General features: G+C 38.1%; 1 protein-coding gene across 1 annotated transcript in view; it reads left to right on the forward strand.

Moving 5' to 3' along the window:
* The window catches only part of cpne7 (copine VII), a 115,713-nt gene that overhangs the window by 87,675 nt on the left and 2,293 nt on the right, over positions 1-25,745 (forward strand). The window contains exons 12-15 of the mRNA XM_079810813.1: positions 388-442; positions 4,263-4,314; positions 12,336-12,469; positions 21,034-21,270. Of these exons, the coding sequence (XP_079666939.1) occupies positions 388-442; positions 4,263-4,314; positions 12,336-12,469; positions 21,034-21,270 (478 nt within the window). The remainder of the gene's footprint in view (positions 1-387; positions 443-4,262; positions 4,315-12,335; positions 12,470-21,033; positions 21,271-25,745) is intronic.

Raw genomic sequence — 25,745 nt, forward strand, 5'->3', positions numbered from 1 at the left:
TGTGGTTCTGACCTCATGATACCCTTCCTCACGTCACACGGCTGTGAGTTGTCGCATGTTGAGTGATCAGCTGTGTGGATCTGCTGTCCTGCTGCGTCTGTGCCTTCGCCCCTCACTCTGGAGTCTCTTTCATCCCTTCAACACTCCACATGTTCAATGATCTTACACACACCTCTTCCCCCAGCAGTACACCATGTTCACCCTAGTGGCATATTGATATTTGAACCTTGTTAAGCTGGTGAGGTATTTGTCAATATTAAGCCTTGTGTGTGAGTATGTGGGTTTTGATGAATAAATTATTTTAGACAGGATCTAAGAGCACATATGTAGAAAGTGTTGTTTAGCTTGTTTATTAATTTACTAATCAATGTATTTATCTGATCACAGTGACAAACGATTCTCTGCTTTGGGCTTCGGGGCAAGAATTCCACCTAATTATGAGGTAAAATATATTTTTTTGTATATTGTATATGTGGTCCATTGTGAAAAATAAGTGTTCTTAATTGTCTTAAAGAGAGTAAGCTTTCTTGATATGGTTGGTTAATTTTACAATGTCCTTAAATATGTTTCATGTACTTACTATAGTAATAACAGTATATTTTGCATAATTACAAGCAATTACAAATACTTGATAAAAAGTACACTTTAGCATACTTTAAAAAATATATTTTTAATTAAATCTGAGAGCTTTATGTCCCTCTATTTGACACTTAAAGAGATCCAAATGAATTCTAATCCATATAAATTGAGCAGTTTAGTCAACATTTTCTGAAGAAATCAATAACTTTATGTGATGTACAGATTTAATTTAGGCTCTTATTCACAAAATAAGAAGCTCAACCGAACCTGCTTGACACACGAGAATGAACCTCATTACTTCTTGCTGAAGCTCAAACGTGCCGCGTAACATGAGATTGAACCTCATTGGTTCTTGAGGAAGCTCAAACGTGCTGCGTAACACGAGAATGAACCTCATTGGTTCTTGAGGAAGCTCAAACGTGCTGCGTAAGACAAGATTGAACCTCATTGGTTCTTGAGGAAGCTCAAACGTGCTGCGTAACACAAGATTGAACCTCATTGGTTCTTGCTGAAGCTCAAACGTGCTGCGTAACACGAGATTGAACCTCATTGGTTCTTGAGGAAGCTCAAACGTGCTGCGTAAGACAAGATTGAACCTCATTGGTTCTTGCTGAAGCTCAAACGTTCTGCGTAACACGAGAATGAACCTCAATGGTTCTCGCTGAAGCTCAAACGTGCTGCGTAACACGAGAATGAACCTCATTGGTTCTTGAGGAAGCTCAAACGTGCTGCGTAACACAAGATTGAACCTCATTAGTTCTTGCTGAAGCTCAAACGTGCTGCGTAACACGAGAATGAACCTCATTGGTTCTTGAGGAAGCTCAAATGTGCTGCGTAACACGAGAATGAACCTCATTGGTTCTTGAGGAAGCTCAAACGTGCTGCGTAACACGAGAATGAACCTCATTGGTTCTTGAGGAAGCTCAAACGTGCTGCGTAAGACAAGATTGAACCTCATTGGTTCTTGAGGAAGCTCAAACGTGCTGCGTAACACAAGATTGAACCTCATTGGTTCTTGCTGAAGCTCAAACGTGCTGCGTAACACGAGATTGAACCTCATTGGTTCTTGAGGAAGCTCAAACGTGCTGCGTAAGACAAGATTGAACCTCATTGGTTCTTGCTGAAGCTCAAACGTTCTGCGTAACACGAGAATGAACCTCAATGGTTCTTGCTGAAGCTCAAACGTGCTGCGTAACACGAGAATGAACCTCATTGGTTCTTGAGGAAGCTCAAACGTGCTGCGTAACACAAGATTGAACCTCATTAGTTCTTGCTGAAGCTCAAACGTGCTGCGTAACACGAGAATGAACCTCATTGGTTCTTGAGGAAGCTCAAACGTGCTGCGTAACACGAGAATGAACATCTTTGGTTCTTGAAGAAGCTCAAACGTGCTGCGTAACACAAGAATGAACCTCATTGGTTCTTGAGGAAGCTTAAACGTGCTGCGTAACACGAGAATGAACCTCATTGGTTCTTGCTGAAGCTCACACGTGCTGCGTAACACAAGAATGAACCTCATTGGTTCTTGAGGAAGCTCAAACGTGCTGCGTAACACGAGAATGAACCTCAATGGTTCTAGCTGAAGTTCAAACATGCTGCGTAACATGAGAATGAACCCCAATGGTTCTAGCTGAAGCTCAAACGTGCTGCGTAACATGAGATTGAACCTCATTGGTTCTTGAGGAAGCTCAAACGTGCTGCGTAACACGAGAATGAACCTCAATGGTTCTAGCTGAAGCTCAAACGTGCTGCGTAACATGAGATTGAACCTCATTGGTTCTTGCTGAAGCTCAAACGTGCTGCGTAACATGAGATTGAACCTCATTGGTTCTTGAGGAAGCTCAAACGTGCTGCGTAACATGAGAATGAACCTCATTGGTTCTTGAGGAAGCTCAAACGTGCTGCGTAACACGAGAATGAACCTCATTGGTTCTTGAGGAAGCTCAAACGTGCTGCGTAACACGAGAATGAACCTCATTGGTTCTTGAGGAAGCTCAAACGTGCAGCGTAACATGAGATTGAACCTCATTGGTTCTTGAGGAAGCTCAAACGTGCTGCGTAACACGAGAATGAACCTCATTGGTTCTTGAGGAAGCTCAAACGTGCTGCGTAACACGAGAATGAACCTCATTGGTTCTTGAGGAAGCTCAAACGTGCTGCGTAACACGTGAATGAACCTCATTGGTTCTTGCTGAAGCTCAAGGTGATGCGTAACACGAGAATGAACCTCATTGGTTCTTGCTGAAGCTCAAGGTGATGCGTAACACACAAGAAAAACATGTCAAGCAAACATGCATAAGCGTCTGTTTACCACAACTGATGTGTGAGTTGATTAATGTTTAAATGTGAATAAAGTCGATCTACAAAATGAACGAAACTCTTACGGGTTAGGATCGACATGAGGGTGAGTAATCAATGACAGAATTTAATTTTTTTGCTTGAACTATCTCTTTAAGTATGAACTGAATATAATGTTTTTGGAAACTCAACTGCAATTAAATTAAAATATATTATAGTCGAAATTATATTAAATGCTTTTTTGGTTTTTTAACCACTTAAGTAGGACTGAAGTACATCTTTATAAATGTACTTCTATTTGATTAAAATGTTGAATACTGAAAGCATTTGTGGTAAACAAAAATATACTTTGATGTAATTTTTATTGAAACTTGTATGTCATGTATTTAAATATATTTGTAATGATGAAGTTGCAATTTAAAATGTATTAACTTGTAATGTAAAATAACACGCTAAAGTTAAATTATAATCAGTTATAACAATTATAAATCATGTGCTTTAGTTTGTTAGTCAATGCATCAAAATAAGTGCACTGGCAAAAGATTATTAAACATAATGATTTAAAATATACTTTAATTAAAACGTTTAATTTGACACTGTGTAAAAAAACACTACGCTAAATGGCCTTTTATTTCATTAAAATTATAATAATAATTTTCTTTTTAATTGCACTTTTAAGATGTGAAGTACACTGCAAGTGCATATTCATTGCACTTCTTTTTCACAAGGATGGTCTGTTTGGTGTATAATTTGTAAATGTGTAGCTTCAGTATTTGATAGAACGCAGCCCTTGGCACTCCATATCTCTCAAGTTATAAGTCATAACTAATATATTTTTATTTACAGACACTCTCTCATGAAATACCAACCTTTACAGCAAAATATGGCTATTCTCACATAATTAAAATAACAACAGCTTGCAAGTAAACTGTCACAGGATTTCATTGTATGGTCTGTTTGTTCAGACAGACTGCAGTGCACTATAGCTATGAGGTCTATTTTCTTTTCAAAGAAATATAGCAATAATAGTTATATTCAGAATGTCGTTGTCAACAAAAGAAAACAATTTCAATGAAATTTGTGCTAAGTACCAGAGGGGGTTCACAGTGGTTGTTGCTTACAATGGAAAATCTGTAGGGAAGATGCTATTTTGTTTTAGCATAATCATCATCATCATCATCGGGTCATTTCATGCACAGTGTTGCAGAAAGTATTATTCTTAGAAACATGCAAATGCATTGCATGATTTATTGCCTTCCTTTAACAGCAGGATTTATGACCTTGAATGGGGTTTTTAACCAGAAACCAGGCGTGTAAGTGCATGCTAAACAAGCTATAGTTGACTAAACAAAGCTTTTATGTGTGTTTTCTTCTCCAAACTACAGGTGTCTCATGACTTTGCCATCAATTTCAACCCAGAGGATGATGAATGTGAAGGTAAGAGTGACAGGCACTTCTTGTGGGAGCTGAACAAAGACACTCAGTGATGTTTCTGAAGCTATTGCCACAGACAGTTATAGGAAAAGTTCAGTCAGAAATAAAAATTCTGTCATTATTTACTTTTCCTTTCGCTAACCTTTCAAACTTTATATGAATTTCTTTCTTCGGTGGAACACAAAAGGATAAATGTTGAGGAATGGCCACTCTTTTCAAAAAAGCCACTTTAAACGTTTTATAAACGTGGTCCCATATGACTTTCTCCTGAAGCCATCTGATGCCATCTTTGTGTGAGGAACAGATCAAAAGATATGTTTTATTCAAAGAAAATCTTGCCCTCCGCTGTCACCATCCATTCAAATATCATGTGTCTTTAAGGCTGAGTCAGGTTTGATATCAATGTTATAGTGACATCGATGTGACGTGACCAATCTTCATTGACATCAGACCTGGGTCATGCCATCCAATCATGGCATGGTAAATCTGTCAAAAGGCATAATTGTAAATGGAATGGCAGGAAAATCGACTTTAAAGTTGAAGTATGTTTTTTCTGCAACAATAGTGATATGGGATCAGATTCCCGCCTAAAATATTGCGGTCACACATCAAAAAATAATAAGCGTGAATCCAAATTTTAAAAACACGTGAAAATGTAATGCAAAAAAACAATGCGAAGTTAACCAGAATCACAAACAATGCTTCACGGAAATCAAAATAATAAGCGGGAATCAAACATTTAAACAAGTTTAAAATGATATTGATCAAAACTGAAACATGAATTCGAAATTATCTGAATCACACACAAAATCATGTTTTCTGCTCTTATTTTCATTTTTTGTATGCCTGTGCTCTTTTCTCCTTTGCTCGTTTCCACATTCTGCGCTTGCATTTCCAAATGTTGCCGTTAGAGTTTCATGTAAATCAGGGCATCACCATTGGTCCATTAGTTCTAGATTGACAGCTCATCCTCTAGCCAATCAATCGGAGAGGGAAGTGGACGTCACTCCAATGCGACTCATGCCGCTCAGTTCAGTCAGCCGCTGTTGAGCTACGAGTACAACGCGTTCTCTATCACTGTATCTGCAAGGAAATCAATATTTTATTGTTATGAATATAATCTTAGGAATCTATTATTTTGTATGATAGACATTTTAGGGGGGTTTCTCACAATTAAAGCAGGCAAATGAACGTGATCACGACTGGGTGCTTACTGACGCTTGGCTGCGAGCGAAACGTGTTCACTATAGGCCCACTGTCTCTGCAAGGAAATATATTAGTTTACAATCATGAATATATTAAAATGACTAAATATATATTATTAAATATATTCATTTACACAACTGACATTTTAGGGAGGTTAATCAGACGTAAGCACCCAGTCGTGATCACGTTCATTTGACTGCTTTAATTGTGAGAAACCCCTAAAATTTTGATCCACGCTTATTATGAAAAAATTCCTCTTTCTTCCCTTTTCCCTCCCTACTCTAGACTGTGCTACACTGAGAAATGTACACGGACTCAGTATTTCAGGCACTTGTTGTGCTCACTCGACTCTTCATGACCAATCGCTTATTGTACCCCCAAGTTGTAAGTCGCTTCGGATAAAAGCGTCTGCTAAAGGCATAAATGTAAATGTATTATTTTTTGATGCGTGACTGCAATACATTAGGCGGGAATCTGATCCCATATAGTGGCACCTAGCGGAATTACAAGAATATACAACCTTGCAAAAAGCCCTTTTTGCACCTCTGGAAACTCAAACATCACAAATACAGCTCTTACGGGGGCTTGTGAAAGCATGTCTCAACCGGTAAAAGTAGGCTACTTTCAATAAAAGTACATATTAGGCTTTTCATGAGTAATAAAAGGATAACGCTCTGTCTAGAGCTAATGTGAGCATCTCGCTTATAATAAACCCATCCAACGTATCTGCACCGGGCGCATTGTTTGACAACGCACCACGACTGTTTGAGGCTGAATGAACATTACAAACTGTTCATTTTCTTTCTGAACGGGTGCATGATGATGCCGTGTGGTATTGGAGTGTCCATTGTAGAGCGTTGCATCTCAATGCCCCATTTGCTTTGACATGTTCATGACCTTTTTAATCTTTGAAGGTCTAAATGCAGCGAGTTTTGGCTTGAACTTCTGTACCCGAAGCAGAATGTCTTTTTTTAATGTAACAAATCAGTCATAGTCCCACAGCACATGGTCCCTAAACACCCTCTGGCTCCGCCTGCTATAGTAGCCACACCCTAAACTCTGGATTGACAGATCTGAGTGGACACTCTCAACAGGGGTTTCCAACCTTTTTTCATTTGAGAGCTACTTTTTAAAAATGAAAGTGGCTGAGAGCTACTCATGTTATACAATACTTAAATCTCTTAAAGGAACACGCCACTATTTTTGAAAATCATTTTCCAACTCACCTAGAGTTAAACAGTTGAGTTTTACCGTTTTCGAATCCATTCAGCCGATCTCCGGTGGTAGCACTTTTAGCATAGCTTACATCATTGAATCTGATTAGACCGTTAGCATCTCGCTCAAAAAAATGACTAGCGATTTTCAAAATGGTACTATTTAAAACTTGACTCTTCTGTAGTTACTTTGTGTACTAAGGTCGACAGAAAATGAAAAGTTGCGATTTTCTCTTTGGTCATTTTTTGAGAGAGATGCTAACTAGGGTTGCCACCTTTGGTGTGGCAAAATAAGGGACACCCATTCACGACCGAAGCAGATTTGCCGCTGCTGTGGAGCATCACTCGTTCGAATCAGCTATCGCGTCTGTTTTAAGCGATTTAAACTTCTCCTTTTCGTTAAAACCCGAGCAAAGAACAACACTCGAAGCCTTTATATCTAAAAAAGATGTTATCGCTGTCTTAACGACTGGATTCGACAAAAGTCTGATACCAGCTTGGCCCTTTGGTGGCTAAACGAATGGGTCTTAGCGAGAGTCCTCTGGTAGTGTTAATGTTTTACAAAATATAGATTTAAGTCCTTTTCAGGAGTGAATGAAGTTGTTTAAAGCTCAAATCTGTGGTTTATTTATAAAGAGAGCGCCTTTTTTAAAAATTTTATCTGCCGTTTTCGGAGTTGTGAGTTCCAGTGGTTCAGCGGCGCTCAATCGATCATTGAGCCCGCCGAGAGGCGCCTTTCCTCGGCCAGTCCTTCTGCCGTCTGCCGCTTGCTCTGATGTCTCTGTAGTGGTTTAACCGTCTCGTCTTGTGTAGATCTAACGGCTGATCTGTGCTCTCATTAATCTATAATTTGTTCCTAGACAGACCGTTTTGTCTGAGGGCAAAGTGAAGTTTCATAACTTAATATTTTTAAGATATTAAACTTTACCGTTGTAGTCTCCTAGCGCTGACTTTGACTGAATTGCTTTATTTATTGTATAGCTTCTTATACCTTTTACTTATACTTTTATAATTGCTATTGATGATCACACATAAACTGACATTTAACAAAAAGAGACTGGGTTGTGTTTTGTGTCATATTTAATTTATTACAGTGATAATCATAGCCTATATTATGTGTGTGTGTTTTTTTTAAAATGTAAACGAAAAGAGGCTGGGTTTTTTATATTTCGTTTTGTTATAAACATGCATTGAAGATATGCATTGCCTGCACTACATATACAAATATATACTGAGTGATACTGTCAAGAGCATAGTAGGCGGACTAGTGTCCTCCCGTCCTCGGGAGTTCGTTCTCCGGAGTCAAACTTGGTAAGTCATGGACGCAAGTCAGAAGTTCGCGTACGAAATATGTCATAAAACACCACTGCCTCATTTCATAAAAAAATAAAAATTAAACATAATAATAATAATAGCCACACGAATGTGGTTCAGGCAACGCGTAGCTAGGCCTACATTGATTATCTTATATATTTATAATAAAACGAAGTATAAAACACCCTGCCTCTTTTCGTTTACATTTTAAAAATAATATATTAAACATTAATATGTGGTTTAGGTAAGGTGACCAGATTTCTGAAATGGAAACCGGGGACATTTCCTATTTGAGAACACAAGTACAGACAAGAACGAATATTGAGAGACGTCATCTCCCTCATCGCTCTGATTGGTTTTAGGTCTATCCAATTGCGCCGAGAGGCATTTGAGCGACGCCCGTTGGTGACGCCCCTTTGGAAATGATTTGTCTATGAAGCTTTGCCAGACCATAACTCAGTTACTACTGAGAATGGTCTGGTTTTAACCAGGCTACTTTAGTAGCCTATTTGGTGCACTTTAAAGGGACAGTTCAGCCCAAAAAGAAAATTCTGTCATCATTTACTCGCCCTCATGATGTTCCAGACCTGTATGAGTTTCTTTGTTCTGCTGAACACAAAAGAAGATATTTTGAAGAATGTTTGTAACCAGGCTTCTTTGGGGGCACCATTGACTTCCATAGTAATCTTCCTATGTGTTCAACATAACAAAGAAATGTATACATGTTTGGAACAACTTGAGGGTGAGAGAATGATGACAGAATTTTCATTTTTGGGTGAACTGTCCCTTTAAGCAGTCATTCTGAACCAGTAATCACTTTTTTGAATTTCAAAAATGTATTTTTTTTTTAATTAATTTACTTAAATTATGACTATATTATCATGTAATTATTTGTTTTAAATGTCATAAACTTTATATGACAGGATTATTGGTTATGTATGATTATAGCGTAGCTAAATTATAAATTAATAATTACATTTATTAGGCTATAATCTATTAATTAACCTGTCAAAAAAATAATAATTCTGTCTGCCAAGCTCTGATAATGTATGGAATATTATATTAATATATTATCCATTAAAAAAAAACTATAGGCTACCTTTAGAAGCACAGATGTGTCTGTCACCACTGTTGCTTTAAGTCAGTCAGTCTGAGCAACTGAAATGCTTCTCACAAAGTGTGCAGTTGGCCTGAGGTTCATCATGAGTTACTGGACAGACCCATTGATACCTTTTTGATATTCAGCTCTATATCTGGAGATCCTCTTGCGTTCAAACGGTGGACGCACGCGACGCGAGCTCGACATGTTTTTAAAAAAAACGCAAGTTTACAGGCACACGGCATAGCGCATGTTCTCGAGACTCCGCCGCTATGACAACAAATCCGCTAAAACGCAATCGCACAAATGAGCTCCTGTACTACTTATTGTGAAATTGATTTGTTTATATTTGCTATCAGTATTCTCCACACTGCAAAATCCTTGTGTGTTTATTGAACTATGTGTGGACCTATGTAAAATACGGAACAAATCGTGTCCCGTATTGGTTTGATACGGAACGCGTCATTTTGCTTGTAAATATGGGACGATTCCATATTTAACGGGACGGGTGGCAACCCTAATGCTAACGGTCTAATCAGATTCAATGATCTATGCTAAGCTATGCTAAAAATGCTACCGCCAGACCCGGAGATCGGCTGAATGAATTCGAAAATGGTAAAACTCAACTGTTTAACTCTAGGGGAGTAGGAAAATTAGCTATTTTCTATTTAACTATTTTCAAAAATAGTGACATGTTCCTTTAAATAACAAATCATAACTCTCATATTATCAACTATCCAAACTATTTTACACCTGAAACGTCACCCTTTAATATCAGAGAAAAGAACACAATCAGAATACAGTACTTTATGGAAAATAGTACTTTGCAGATTATACTGTATAAACATAACTATAGTTGATTTTATAGTGCATCATAACTAGAGATAAAACAGTATGAACATTTCATTTCATGAATAGTAACCAAAACAATCACGGTTAACATGGTATCGCTAAAATGTGCTGGAAATGTTCAAAACGTACTGATACTAAATTAATTCACCAATTTTGATGTTGAAAACCAACAAATAACAAATAAAATTAGCATCAATATGCATAAACATTAAAATAATAACATTAAAAATAATGGCCAGATTATAAAGGAGTGTCTTGCAACATAACATGTTATCTACTAACAAGTTCAAATAAAATTTTGACAAAAAAAAAAGTTTTATAAAAAGATAAACCTCACATTTCAGCCTTAAAATAACTTATGAAAAGGCAAAGTCAAAATGATAAATTACTGTCATTTTATCTGCCCCATAAACAAGGTTACCTTATTACCAGAAGTGTTACGATATTTAAAATGTACATTAGCTTATTTTACATCTGTCTTTTGAAATGAACAGTATAAATTCAGCCTGATTTTCACATTGTTGGAACAATAAAGGCAGACAGACTGAATGAAAATGTAAATCCATTCTCTGTCAGTAGGTGGCGCTTATGGAAAAGCAGAAATAGAGCCGTTTCCTCTGTAACCTCTGTAAACACAGCAGCGCTGCACTTATAAACGCTACTTTATTAGGCATTACATGGAGAGAAGATAAAAAGAAAATGCCATTGAAACTTTTCTGAAGACATTTGGTTCCCCCTTAGAGATACATAATAATAATAAATCAATTCATATTTTTTTTCAAATAACTTCTCACAGCAATCTGCCATGTTTTCATGCAGAACGAAACCTACGCTGCATGCTGTGCCTCCGTGAGACTCCTGCTAACTTTGCTTAATCTTGCTTGATTGAAATGTTGACGTCCCTATTTTTTTCTATTGTTGGTTGTTTTTCTGTTGTATTGTAATTACATTTGCATGTTCATAAATAAATATAAATAATAACCTCAAAGCCGATATGTCAAACCTGATTTGCATTGGAGGGGGTGGGACACCTGTCTGTATTAGCTCACTCTGATTAGATAAAAAGTATGTCTTGGTGAGCTACCTCAAATCTACTCTCGCTTAGACTAGAACCTTCAGACGGGGTGAGAAGGTCTTGAATTTCTCACAGCTTTCATTGGTCAAGGAACGGCCAAGAGGATGTTTGACTGACATGTAACGCAACCAATCACAGTTTGTTTTGTTCCACATCATGTAGGGGCATGAAATGTAAAGTCGATGTCCCTGAAATAACATACTGGTATGTATCTATAAATTATTTGTTCTAGAACGTTGTGTAAGTTTACTGCAACAATGGAGTCGCAAACTTCGCACACTTTTAAAAACCCAGCGTTTAGTTGATCCTGATAAGCGCTCGTTGTCACAGTTAAACACAACGCCGTTCTTTTTCCACAAGGGAGTTTGGCGTCACAGCATGTTTCCAGACGGACTGTTAAAGAATGCGACGCACACGTCTCGCAGACATCCTGTAGAATTCAACCAATCAGAAGACGACTTCGAAACTCCTGAAGTGTTTCCAGAAAAATTTGCCATATGCATCAGACGTTCAGCCAACGGTCTGTGGGCGTGACGTCTGAGGCTGGGACTACCTCAAATCAATCCACAAGCTTTTAACATGCATTACACTTCAACTTCAAGCTGCAAACTGTGTTTGGAAACTGGTAGCTGGTTTCTAGCTAGTCCAAGCTGGTCATGGTTGACGATCTTGGGCTAGCAACAAAACAGCTGGTCATACCAGCTCAAGGTGGTTTTTAGACCAAATATTGTCTGGCTACACTGAACCAGCTGCCATGTTCCAAAACACAAACACACCAGTTTTAACTAGATTTTCTACCAGGGATTACAAAATGTTAGACTATTCCTCACACATATCATATTTATAATGCTCATGAACAACTCCAACCCCAGTTACTTGCATAATATGGAAAAGAGCGTACAGAACATTCCTCAACATTTTTGCTTTTGAGTTTCACAGAAAATGAAAAGACATACGGTTTTGGAACGACATGAGGGTGAGTAAATAATGACCGAATTTTAATTTCTGTGTGAACTTTTCATTTAACACTCAAAGAGATGTGTGAAGAGTGGAAAATCTTGGGCTTGCTTCAGTCCTTTCACATTTCTGCAAAGGATGAATAGTTCAGACTCAGTCTCTCCACTGATTTGATCCCAAAATCTGTTGCTTTTGCTGCCAATACTTCAATACTGCTCCCGAAAACCCACCGAGACACAGAGAGAGAAATAAAAATGAGCCTTCAGAACAGAAGTGATAGCCGTGTCCCCTCTCTCTCTCTGATCAGAGATCCAGGGGGTCGTGGAAGCCTACCAAAACTGCCTGCCCAAGATCCAGCTCTACGGTCCCACTAATGTGGCTCCCATCATCAACAGAATAGCTAAACTGGCGGCTGGGAAAGAACCCATCAAAGACGCTTCTGTGAGTATCTTCTGCTTCTGGCACAGCACTGCACTGAAGGTGAAATTCATGCAAAATGAACACTGGAATCACTAAAGGAATTATGCAATCATGTAATGGCAAAAACGCGGTCACAAAAGTGTTGATGGTAGCAATTTACATGGGAGTAAAAATATTTAATTGTAAATAAAACAAAGATTACTAGAGTACATTTTAAAAGAACACTACTTCCTACTTCAAAATGTCATGTTTCATTCAATGCATTACTTCGCAGGATTTTCTGTGAATTTTGTTTACAAATTTCTATTTTTTTTCCATCCCCCAATGAGGAAATGTCTGGATATGTGCGTCTTCATTATTAGATGAATTGCAAGTACCATGATGACACAAATATCCTTTTAAAATTTAAACTACATTAACCCCTAGGAGTCTGGGCTCTTTTGGGGCCCTTTAGAAGTTTTGACATGCTCTTACATTTGTGTTTTTTTTTCAGTTGCTTATAAACATATTAATGGCAAAAGTGTAATTACACTGTATTCAGCACAAACTGGGCTACCATAATATCTAAGCAACATGTATGTACATGCTTGGATTTTTGAGAGAAAAATGTTTATGCATGATTTTTGAAAAAACTAAAAAAAATGTTTTAAAATTAAGGCCTCAAAACACACAATAGATATGTGTTCACAAGACTTTTGACTCCATGGTGTATTTTCATTGAGTTTTTGCTTCAAACTGATGTGAGAATCATTGAGCCTACTCGAACACATAAAACAATCCACTGATTTAAAATTTGTAAGACAGTTTTTCTTCACCTAGCCAGTATGCGAGGAGGCGTGATATCTAATGAATAATGATGAGTCTCACCTGAGAGCACAATAGAACATAATAGCCCGCATTAATGAGCTGCATAATGAATGAGCTTCATACCTGACTGAGAGAGCAAAAAAATGCTCTTCTTATTTAGTTGAAAACTGTACTTATCTAGTAAATGCATCTTGATTTAAGAAAATATTTAGACTAGAAACAAGACAAAAATGACTAAGAAGAGCATTTTTTTTTTACATTTTTTGTACTATTTTTTTGTTTTTAAAAGTAGTCTCATGCTAAAAAAATAAATGATAAATAATTAAAATGAAAAACAATTTATACAAAACGAAATTCACTTTAAAGAAAGCAATTCTCTTTCTACAAAACAAAAAAATCACTTTCTACAAAACAAAACTTCAGAATCAGTTCTGACCAACTTTGATATTAAATTGAAAAAATACCATTAGGCTATAATATTTAAACATCAATATGAAGCAAAATACTTTTGACTGGTACTATATTTATAGCATATGAGCAGACATTTGCGAATAAAAGCTTTCTTGATGTGACACTAGGCTCTTTTACAATAAACACATTATAATCTGTCCAAATCAAGCCAAATAAATCTTGTCTAAACAGTCTTGCGTGTATGACATTTAATGTTGCAACAGGATTAATATTTAAACGGTCTTTTTGCGTTTAATAATCACAGATGCTAACAGAGTTAACTGAATTAATTATAATCAGCGGCGGAGTCCTTTGCTTTAAGAAATGAACAGGTTTGCATGAGGAGAATAAATCCAGGATTACTGCTCAAACGCGTCTCAAAACGATGTATCTGAAGTAACGTTACAGCGCTTCACTAGATGTGTTTGTATGAGTTGATGTGGGCGTTGATGCGGGGATCGTCAGTATTTGAATCTCAATAGAGCGTGCGATTCGTGGGCGTGGTCGCATTAGCACTAATGAAGTGGATTGCGGGAGATCGACATGTATCGCTTTTCAACCAGATTACATAAACACAGAATATTGGTTTTCGATTTGGTTTACATTGTTTAAAACCTGACATTTCAGCGTTTCTTCAGACATATGTCTCATGTTTGTGAGACAAGTATTCACTAAGCTAAAGTTCCTTTTCTGAAGACTATCTGAATGAATGTCTTTGAGAGAGAGGCTGCAGATCGCGCATCATGTGTGTTTTCTTTGTTTTGCAAAAAGCAAAACATTTTGTTTTTATTGTGACTTTACACAAAAAAAATAGAAACTTAACAGATTAAAATGATGTATAACACTTGCCTGAATGATAAAAAACGACAGGGTTATTTGAGTCTCTTTGGCAGTGATAAGAAAAAAAGAGAGCCGATCACGCCGGCGCGACGGTCGACTCAAGAGGGTTAACCACCAGCTTTCTATGGGCAGTAATTGTGGATGAAGGTTACACTTTATTTTACAGTGTCCTTGTTACACATGACATGTAGTTACTATAGTAATTACTATAAATTGTGCATAATTAAAGGTGGGGTAGGTGGTATTTCAAAACTGCTTTAGAAAAGTGCCTCGGGCCGAATACCAAAACAAACTTGTAGCCAATCAGCAGTAAGGAGCGTGTCTGTCTACTAATGACGGGGAGAAGAGAGCGCTCAGTGCATGTCATTATTCAAAAAGACACGACACAAGACGGACATTAACCGAGCGACGACAGAAAGAGAGAGATGACAAATAAAAAACACATGTGGAAGATGTCTGTGGAACAAAAGAAGGCTTATGATCAGGCAAGAAGTGTCAGCTTTCCAGCGCTGAGGTTGCTTTATTTCTTCTCCATTGGCGAGTAACATTGGTTTTGTTTTGTTTCACAGAACTAATATATGCTGGCTTTTGCTTGAATATGCTCATGTGTCATGTTTGCTCACTTGTCCATTTGCTATCCTATTGTCGTTCACTTCAGCAATGATAATTACCCGTTCATTTCCACACCGTATAAGCCTGGAGTGTCTAAGCCTCCTCACTGTCTGTTTCAAGCGTCAGCTCACAAAGTGTGTCTGAACAGTAAGATAATACACTCCTAATATATGTTTGTTTCCTTTGGTTCCTCTTTTCGTGATCGATATAACCCTCTAATCTTGTCATAATTGTAATATGTTGGTTAGTTGGTCTGTCGTGCTCGTGCTATCGAGTGGTTCATGAGAACTGTGTTTGTGTTTTTGGGATGTAATGGATGAATTTTTCATTGAACATTCGACCTGGATTACCATAGTAACACGTGTTGCTTTCATTTATTGAGGACATCATACTCTCGGCCGGCTGGCACAGCTGATTGCCGTAGTCGTTGCCTGGGTTACGTATGTATGGGGCGGAGCTTTCAAAATAGGGGCGTGTTTGATCAACATGGCTTACCCCACCTTTAAATGCAAGTAACCCTAAGCCAAACCCTAATCCTAACCATACCATACAGTAAGTACATGTAGTTAATTATTATTACTCAGCAATGTGTAAATGTATAATTATAGTGTAAAACGGACACCTTAAAATAATCCATATTCTGATAAATCCATATGCGGACAGGGAAACAAAGTTAAACCCTATTTTAGATTTAACTTAGGGATGCATCGGCCACCATAACGGTATCTGCCGATATATGTTAATTTTTAATGCTATAGTTATCGGCTCGATAAATAATGGATTATTTCCTTCAACTGAGACACTTCAGCTGTGCTCTGTTCACCATGATGGGTTTGAATTGCTTGAAATATGATTGGAATCAGAAAATATAGTTAAGTGCAACTGGCAATTCATGTAGGCTACATAAAATTATGAAAACATCATTATAATTGTGTGTTTGGGACTTGGATTTCAATGGTAAGACTTTTGTTTTTGTAACCAGGCTCTCAAAAGTTTGGATTTAGATTTATCGGTTATCGGCTTTCAAATCTAAAGAATTATCATATCGGCCAAAATGTGAAAATCTGCCAAAATATCGGTGCATCCCTAATGCAACTGTTTTTATTGCATTGATTGAAATGCAACTACTAGTAATTAGAGTATTAGTTGACTGTCTGCTTAATATCTGCTAACACTTTATTTTGATGCTCCTCCAACTGACACTCTACTGACTAAGTAACTTTGCAACTACGTGTCAACTCATTCTACTAACCCTAACCTAACAGTTTACTAATTCTCTAATGAGAGTTAGTAGAATTTTGAATATGCATACAATGATAGGTGATTACAATACAGCCATCCAATTAGAACATTAAATCAGGCTGTGTGCATTTTTCATTCATAAATGTCAAACTTGGCTACGTCCACATTAATCCTGATACATTTGATAATGGCGTTTTCGTTTCGAAACGCTCTCCGTCCACACTAGCTTTTCCAATCATTTTCCAAAAGTTTCTCATCCACACTGAAACGGCGGAAAATGCTAAATTCACTGAGATGAGAATAAAGTTCTCATGCAATTCTTCTGACAGGATCATTTTATTTAGCAAAATATCTCAGAATTCCCTGATGTGTCCAGGTTGCACCCAGTCACCATTATTTGGTCTAAAATGCAACTGCCCTCATGTTTTGCTGCAGGACAGCAATTGCGAGTACATTTTCTGTTATCTTTGCCGGACTGATATATGAAACAAAATAACATATCTTTAGCAACAGTGTACATAGCACATAACAGGCACAATACCAATATAAACATAGCTATCTATGGGTACAATATGCGTCACATGACTATACATGTGTCATTATTTTCAAATACCTCACAATCCACACAACATTTACTAATTTATTCACTTGGGAGAGCGTTTTGAAAAAGCTAAATTTTCATAGGACAAAAATACCATCTTAGTGTGGATGGAAGGCCAAAATAATGAGTTTTCAAACTAAAACGTGTAGTGTGTGGACAAGGCCTTAGTCACACTGGCTTTACACACTCACCACACTAAAAAATGCTGGGTTAAAAATAAACCAAGCTGGGCTGAAAATGGACTAACCCAGCAATTGGGTTGTTTTAACCCAGCGGTTAGGTTAAATGTTTGCTTAAAGCTACACTGTGTAACTTTTTTAGTCTATTCTTAGCTAAAAACACTTAGTTCTTTCAAAAATATATGTGCTCATTAATGTATATTTACTTCTTTCAAGTAATAAAGTATTCTCGTAAGTTTATAATATGCCATTGAAAATACATAAGGTAATGGGATCTAACGGTGGTCGCCATGTTGCCCCTCCATCTTGAAAGTACATTAGCCAAAGAGGGACATACCCGTAAATTCAAGCTTCGCTTTTCGCGTTTTAACCGGTTTTAATACTCGATGGCACTGTATAAAATTCTCTGCCTCGCGCATGTGCGCGTCAACTTGTTCAGACTTGTCTGGTGCATGTGCAGAGAGTTTTCATCTCAGCAGCGTCCAGTAACAGTTATACGGAGTTTTCCTGGCTTGTTTATTCCTCAAGTCTGTTTTTCCTTGTGTGGTATTTCTGTGCGTTAATAACTCCGTGAGTAATAATAGTTATTGTCATTGTAGATGTGTTTCAGAGTGTGTCATCGCGTAATTCAGTTGATGTCACCTCAGAAGTATTTTTGTGTCAACATACAATAGCGTAATGCTCACCTATTTGAATAATCATTCAGTTATTTTGTTATCAACAATGTTTATTCGTTTATAGAAAATATTTGCTTGTAATGTATGTTGATGGAAATATGTATCAGGTCTGATTGGCATATTAACAATTGTTATACAGAGCGCACTGCAGTGCTAACGTTAAAGCGCCGCACACACTTTTGTAACCCGACACCGTTAGCAGCGGCAGCTCCGCTCCTTTTAATGCAGCTGCCTTTAGCGCCTATATATGGTACAATAAGCTCTGGTTTACGGTTACATCATACAAATGTAACTTATAAGTATAGTTATACAGTTCTTAACTGTGTATGTATATTTACCATCCTTATTTGTTCTCTCACAGAAACCACATTTATGTACATATCCACGCAAACCTGTTTATGCCTTGCAATTGGATGACTGAATAAACATTACTATCATCAAAGTTCACTCTGGATTAGCTGCAGTTCTTTCTAGCCGAATAATTAGGCCAGTTGAGTTCCAACCATCCCACTGCACACAGAATATCCCACAGACACCGTGTCGAATGTGGACGAGGTCGAACTGGAAGCCATGTTAATCTTGGACTAAATCGGCCACCGTAGGATCACCGTAAATCGGAATTGAGAGGAACAGAAACTAAAATTCACTGGATGGTCATATACCTTTTCACCACTAGATGGGGGAAAATATCACACAGTGTAGCTTTAAAACAGCCCAATTGCTGGGTTAAAACAACCCAATTGCTGGGTTAGTCCATTTTCACCCCAACTTGGGTTATTTTTAACCCAGCATTTTTTAGAGTGCATGCTGTAATATTAGATGGTCATTAAAAATACCTCTTTATCCTTGTTGGATAATTAGTCGAACTAATATTTTCAGCTTATATTATTCAATAGAGTTCATTATGTGTGCCTTTCTAAATGGGGTATTTGGCCCTTTGAGTCCCTAGCAATAATTTTGCAGAGTTAATTTCATCATGCAAATAGCAGAGATGGCTTCAACCCTTTCCAAATTTGCATTGAAAAGACACATGTTTGTCATTTCAAAGGAAGAAGTTAATTTTATGTGATTTTAATGTAAATATTCATGAAGAAATATGCAGGTGAAGTTCATTTAGTTTCTGAACTGTTGGTGAAATGTGAATAAAAAAAACAGGAATTTTCACTGAAATGCATCTCTCTAAAGAGCTTTAATGAATTTGCCTCTGACTATCCTTTTGTTCCCGGCTTTATGTCCTTGGTTTGTGCACATAACCTTAAATTTAGTCATGGTCCAAATAAAACTTTTTATAGCTGATTATCTTGAGGGCTGTTTTGGTAATTAACGCAACTAATCAATTTAGAATTCTATTAATTCACTTTACATGGTCTCGGGTCAAATATTTGCCCTCAAGCTTAGCAATTTCCTATGCATTGCTCTATTTCATTGCTGTCTTCTACAAACTATGTCCTTGTGATGATCTTCATCTATTATTTAATCGTACATCACCCCTTCCCCAAAAGTGATCGTTTTTCAGTAAATGAGCTCAGTGAGATCAATGTTCAGAAACCAGGCCATTCATTCAAACTGTAGACTTTGCATGTTTAATGTTGGCCGAACCCCTGGGATGTTCAGGCCAGTAAATATTGCTAATTTTAGCCCAGTGACTGCCTATTTTAGAAAGTATCTAATATTCTGTTCATTACTACCGAGGCATTAAAAGGAACAGTTCGCCCATAAATTAAAAATCATTTTTTATTTTCCCATGTTGTTCTTTTCTGCACAACACACACAAAATATGATTTTTTTTTGGTTGCAGTTTATGCTAAACAAATATATTTTTTTAAATATACACTCACCTAAAGGATTATTAGGAACACCATACAAATAATGTGTTTGACCCCCTTTCGCCTTCAGAACTGCCTTAATTCTACGTGGCATTGATTCAACAAGGTGCTGAAAGCATTCTTTAGAAATGTTGGCCCATATTGATAGGATAGCATCTTGCAGTTGATGGAGATTTTTGAGATGCACATCCAGGGCACGAAGCTCCCGTTCCACCACATCCCAAAGATTCTCTATTGGGTTGAGATCTGGTGACTGTGGGGGCCATTTTAGTACAGTGAACTCATTGTCATGTTCAAGAAACCAATTTGAAATGATTCGAGCTTTGTGACATGGTGCATTATCCTGCTGGAAGTAGCCATCAGAGGATGGGTACATGGTGGTCATAAAGGGATGGACATGGTCAGAAATGAGGTAGGCCGTGGCATTTAAACGATGCCCAATTGGCACTAAGGGGCCTAAAGTGTGCCAAGAAAACATCCCCCACACCATTACACCACCACCACCAGCCTGCACAGTGGTAACAAGGCATGATGGATCCATGTTCTCATTCTGTTTACGCCAAATTATGACTCTACCATCTGAATGTCTCAACAGAAATCGAGACTCATCAGACCAGGCAACATTTTTCCAGTCTTCAACTGTCCAATTTTGGTGAGCTTGTGCAAATTGTAGCCTCTTTTTCTTATTTGTAGTGGAGATGAGTGGTACCCGGTGGGGTCTTCTGCTGTTGTAGCCCATCCGCCTCAAGGTTGTGCGTGTTGTGGCTTCACAAATGCTTTGCTGCATACCTCGGTTGTAACGAGTGGTTGCTCTTCTATCAGCTTGAATCAGTCGGCCCATTCTCCTCTGACCTCTAGCATCAACAAGGCATTTTCGCCCACAGGACTGCCGCATACTGGATGTTTTTCCCTTTTCACACCATTCTTTGTAAACCCTAGAAATGGTTGTGCGTGAAAATCCCAGTAACTGAGCAGATTGTGAAATACTCAGATCGGCCTGTCTGGCACCAACAACCCTGCCACGCTTTCCCATTCTGACATTCAGTTTGGAGTTCAGGAGATTGTCTTGACCAGGACCATACCCCTTAATGCATTGAAGCAACTGCTATGTGATTGGTTGATTAGATAATTGCATTAATGAGAAATTGAACAGGTGTTCCTAATAATCCTTTAGGTGAGTGTATATATATATATATATATATATAGAGAGAGAGGTTTAGAACAACATGGGGGTCAGTAAATAATGACAGATTTTGGATGTTCTGGATGAGTGGATGAGCTTATGTTTATTCCAGTGTAAAAATAAAAGTTATTTTAAAAGTTATAAAAGTTTATTCCTTTTCTCTGCCAGCTATATCATATCCTGCTGATCCTCACAGACGGGGTGGTAACAGACATGGCCGATACACGGGAGGCCATCGTTCGGGCCTCCTACCAGCCTATGTCCATCATCATAGTAGGAGTGGGAAACGCCGACTTCACGGACATGCAGATCCTCGATGGAGATGATGGAGTCCTGCGCTCACCCAAAGGGGAACCCGTCTTGAGGGACATCGTCCAGTTTGTGCCCTTCAGAGATTTTAAAACGGTCAGTTTTTGTCAGTCACTGGGAATTTGCAAATGAAGGTTCATGTGTTATTGTAGATCCTGCATCTCAGAAAGAGGGGATCTGCATATAACTTAAAAATTGCTTGGTTAAAAAAAGTTATATAATTTTTATATGTTTGCAATAAAAAGCAAACACATATCAAGTTAAACAGCAGTTATTTTAATCTTCACCCTATTAAAAACTTTAGGTTAAGTAATCAAGACTGTTTCCACCTCAGAGTAAAATATTAAAATGAATACATTTAAAATAAATACTGATGTAGACTGTGGCAATGCTCTATTGGTACTAAAGGCCCCGATATACTCGCAGGGAAGTTCTTTTTCGTTTAGGGGTAAAACAAAGTTCGAGATATGTGAGCAGAGATTTACTGTTAGCAAATATCTGACGAGCCCACACTGCTGAGAGCGACGTTTAAGGCCCTTTCACAATGGATGTGTAACGGAAAAGCGCATTGGAAAAGCGAATATTTAGTGTGCGAATAGTTCGCGTCAAAATCATTCACATCAGCTGTGACACGAATTTAAGACGTCTGTGACGTTTCAGAGCTCCAACATTCCAAAACATTTGCGGCGACAGCTGAGAAAACACAAACACTTCTTCATTCAGTGAAGAAGAGCTTTTCATTTCATTTAAAAGACCGAAAACAAGGTTTTGGGTGCACCCAGTCTTAAAAGAACAGTCTGAAGGGGAGTATGCTAAATTTGTACAGAAGCTAAAACGGCCCCACTTTGTATTAGGTGGCCTTAACTACTATGTACTTACATCAAAAAATAAGTGCAATGTACTTACTGTGATCATATTGTGGTGCAACACACCTTTGCTGATATTGAGTTGGGATACGGGTAAAGTTAAGGACCGGTGTGTTGGTAAGGGTAAGTTTAAGGGTAGTGTTAGGTGTAAGGGAAGTGTCAACAGTGTAATTACAAATGTAACTACAGAAATTAATTACAGATGTAATCACATGCAGGTATTTTTAAAACTGTAAGTACAATGTAAAAACATGTATGTACACAATAATTGCAATATATCAAATGATTAATTAAAATGTTAGTACATAGTAGTTAAGGCCACCTAATATCAAGTGGGTCCGCTAAAACTTTATCATCGCCGGTTCCGCACTTACTTTCAAATGTCCATGGGACAATATGAGGAGCTCCTCCAGAGACAGTTGCACCGCATCTGACACAAACCACTAACTTCAGGAACCAATCGATCCAGAGCAGCTATGTTTCCAGTTGAGTCACAATGTAAAAATTAAATGCCACAGTCGTACCGACGGAAACACATTCACTTTCCATAGTCGCGGACTATTATCGCGCAAATTATTTGCACGTCAAAATCGCGTCCAGTGTGAAAAGACCTTTAAATGAATATGTAAATATGTGCTGCATGCTTTCCTCTCAATAACAAAATAAAATTGAGAAAACAGCAAGTGTCAGAAAACTTACTATAAAGTGTCATAAATTTTCTACTATAAAGCAGCACTCCAGTGTGTTCATATTTTCAATCACCACGGACCAATGGTAGGCAAAGCCGGAGCAAACGTTTCCGGAAACTTATGTTTCAAACTTATGTAAATCCATTTTTTAAATCCATGTTGTTTATGCCAAATTCTCACCCTACCATCTGAATGTCACAGCAGAAATCAAGACTCATCAGACAAATCTTTTATTGTCCGATTTTGGTGAGTCCGTGTGAAATGTAGCCTCAGTTTCCTGTTCTCAGCTGACAGGAGTGTCTTCTGCTGTTGTAGCCCGTCTGCTTCAAGGTTGGACGTGTTGTGGGTTCAGAGATGCTCTTCTGAAGAGCTCAGATGTAACAAATACTTATTTCGAGTTACTGATTCCTTTCTATCAGCTCAAACCAGTCTGGTCATTTTCCTCTGACCTCTGGCATCAACAAGTCTTTTTTACCCACAGAACTGCCGCTCACTGTATTTTTGTATTTTTTTTCTTCTCTTTTTCGGGCCATTTTCTGCAGCTTGGTATACTTGAAGACATTAGAAGACGTGATTGTCGTAGTTTTATAGTAAAAATATAGCATATCAACATGATGATGTAGTTGTTTATATTTTTAACTTCATTGCAAGGCAAGTTTATTTATATACCAAATTTAATACACAATGGTAATTAAGTGCTTTACATAAAATTAGAAAGAAAATACAAGGTATTCAAAAATAAAATAATTTAAATTAGAATTGATTACCAGGAGATTTGAAGGTTTTGTCGGGGCTGAACGCAGCCCTGGTGTACCTAAAGGCCAATTTATACTTCTGCGTCGAGTGTACGCCGTAGTGTACGCGCGTAGCCGACGCCGTCGTGAGCATTTATACTTCTGCGCTGCTGTCCGCGTCAATGTGCAATTACACATGCCGACGCTAGTAGGCAGTGTCCTCGGGCATGTTGGTGTAATCAAGACAACAGCCGAAGAAGAAGCAGCTTAGAATGTGTACATTCATGTCGGATTATCAGCAGTAGTGAGAGAGCTGCTTTTCTTGCAGCTTGAGTTGTTGTATCTAATACAAATTAAGCATCTCTAGTTGATTAGTAAAGTTAAGTAAGGCGATCTGGCGCTGGAATGCGTTTGTGAAATCATGCAGAGCTCGTGGCCGCTGTTTTCAGTAGCAGTGGCTCGAGCAATCGATTGCTGTTGCGGAGACTTCATTCACGAAATGTACCCTAATGTGTCCCTTTTCTTGATATGCAATCACTGATTAACATCTTTGGTTTTAATGAGAAAATAAATAAACTATACTCAGCGGATCTATGTATTTATTTACTACCATAAAGAATCGCTGGACTACAAAATATTGTGTTATAGCAGACGTAAGGAACTATCATCCCATTTCTGGACACACACACACACACACTCCTATCGCAGATTTTGTATTTATTTATTGACCTGAGGAAGGGGTTCTGGCAGACCAATCACAGCGCTCGCGGTCCGCGTAGAATTGACGCGTTGTTACATTTTTGGAGAGGTGCGCGTCAGGGTACGGCGTATCCAACGCGTCTATGCGTTTGGTACGCCGTACCTTCTGCGTGCACTCGACGCAGAAGTATAAATTGGCCTTAAGGGTGCTTTCACATCTCTAATGCGGTTCATTTGGTCCGAACCAAGGGCAAACAATTATACATTGTAGCATTTTTCAGCTTTTTTGGTTTCTTTTCACACCACCACACTGATTGCTTTGGTCCGAACCAGTTGAAACGAACCAAAATGCAGTCACATGACAACATCCACATCACTCATTGGCCATGGCGTATTTCCTAAACTACGACTGCGCGGGCTGGTTTTGTCCCTGGCCATAATCTATTACATTGTTTGTATACACCACAATAAGCAAACAATACATCTCTAAAATGAAGCGTGGATCTCTTCAAGGAGGTCTCGGTACGCTTGTTTGGTCCGCTTTTGGTCCGCACCCGAGTGAGATTGCTGCTTTCACACCTGACCAAACGAACCGCACCAAAGGGCAAAACGAACTCTAGTCAATTCAACCAAACTAAATGAGGCAGGTGTGAAAGCACCCTAAGAAAGTGGCTCACTCAGGTCACTAGTGCAGTAGTCAGGGCACTGATCAGGGAGTCGGGCCACATTCATGTACACGACTGATTCACACCCTAGGAAACTAGGGAGCAGATTGAGACGCACACCCCAAATCACCCCAAAAAACACCCCAAGTGTGAGATGTAATGTTGCAAATTCTAAGAAATAAAGTCAAGATTAAAATATATAAAGTTGTAATTCTGAGATATAGTCACACTATGAAATATAAAGTAGCAAGTTATGAGAAACAAAAGTGAATTACTGTGCAATCACAACTGGGAGATTATTATTATAGAGAAATAAAGTCACAGGCCTTTTTGTTTTATTTACTCTGGGGAAGAAGCAGGCTTTCATAAATAGTAATAATCTAGAAGATACAGGTCCCACTTTATATAATCTGTCTTTAACTATGTACCAACATTTAAATGCATTTATTGTCTCCATGCATGTTTTACATTGTACTTACACTTATACATACCCTGCATGTAATTACAGCTGTAGTTAACAAAATGTGACTAATATTGTCTGTCCAAAATGTAAGTCCTTTGAATTATCCATACTACATTGTACTGTTTTGTACATGAAGTACATGAACACTTTGTAAAAGGAGCCTTGCATAAATGATATGGTACTTTGGTGAAGGATGCAGGCAGTGAGGCGAACCAGCATATGCCAGTGTTGATGAAATATCTTCGTTTTCCAAACAAACAAACAAAAAAACTATAATTTTAGAGAAGCAAGGATTAAAAATGTGTAAATACTCTCAACAGCCTGCTGCTTGGCTCTCCACCAAACTATTTAAATCATAATCTGTACTCTCCTCATCCCCTTTGTTTGAACACAATTTAGCATGAATTTGGTTGATTTGCTCTTTTTCACTATTGTTAATGTTTCCCCCCTCACGG

The sequence above is a fragment of the Gobio gobio genome (genome assembly GCF_949357685.1).
Source record: "Gobio gobio genome assembly, chromosome: 2".
Taxonomy (NCBI): domain Eukaryota; kingdom Metazoa; phylum Chordata; class Actinopteri; order Cypriniformes; family Gobionidae; genus Gobio; species Gobio gobio.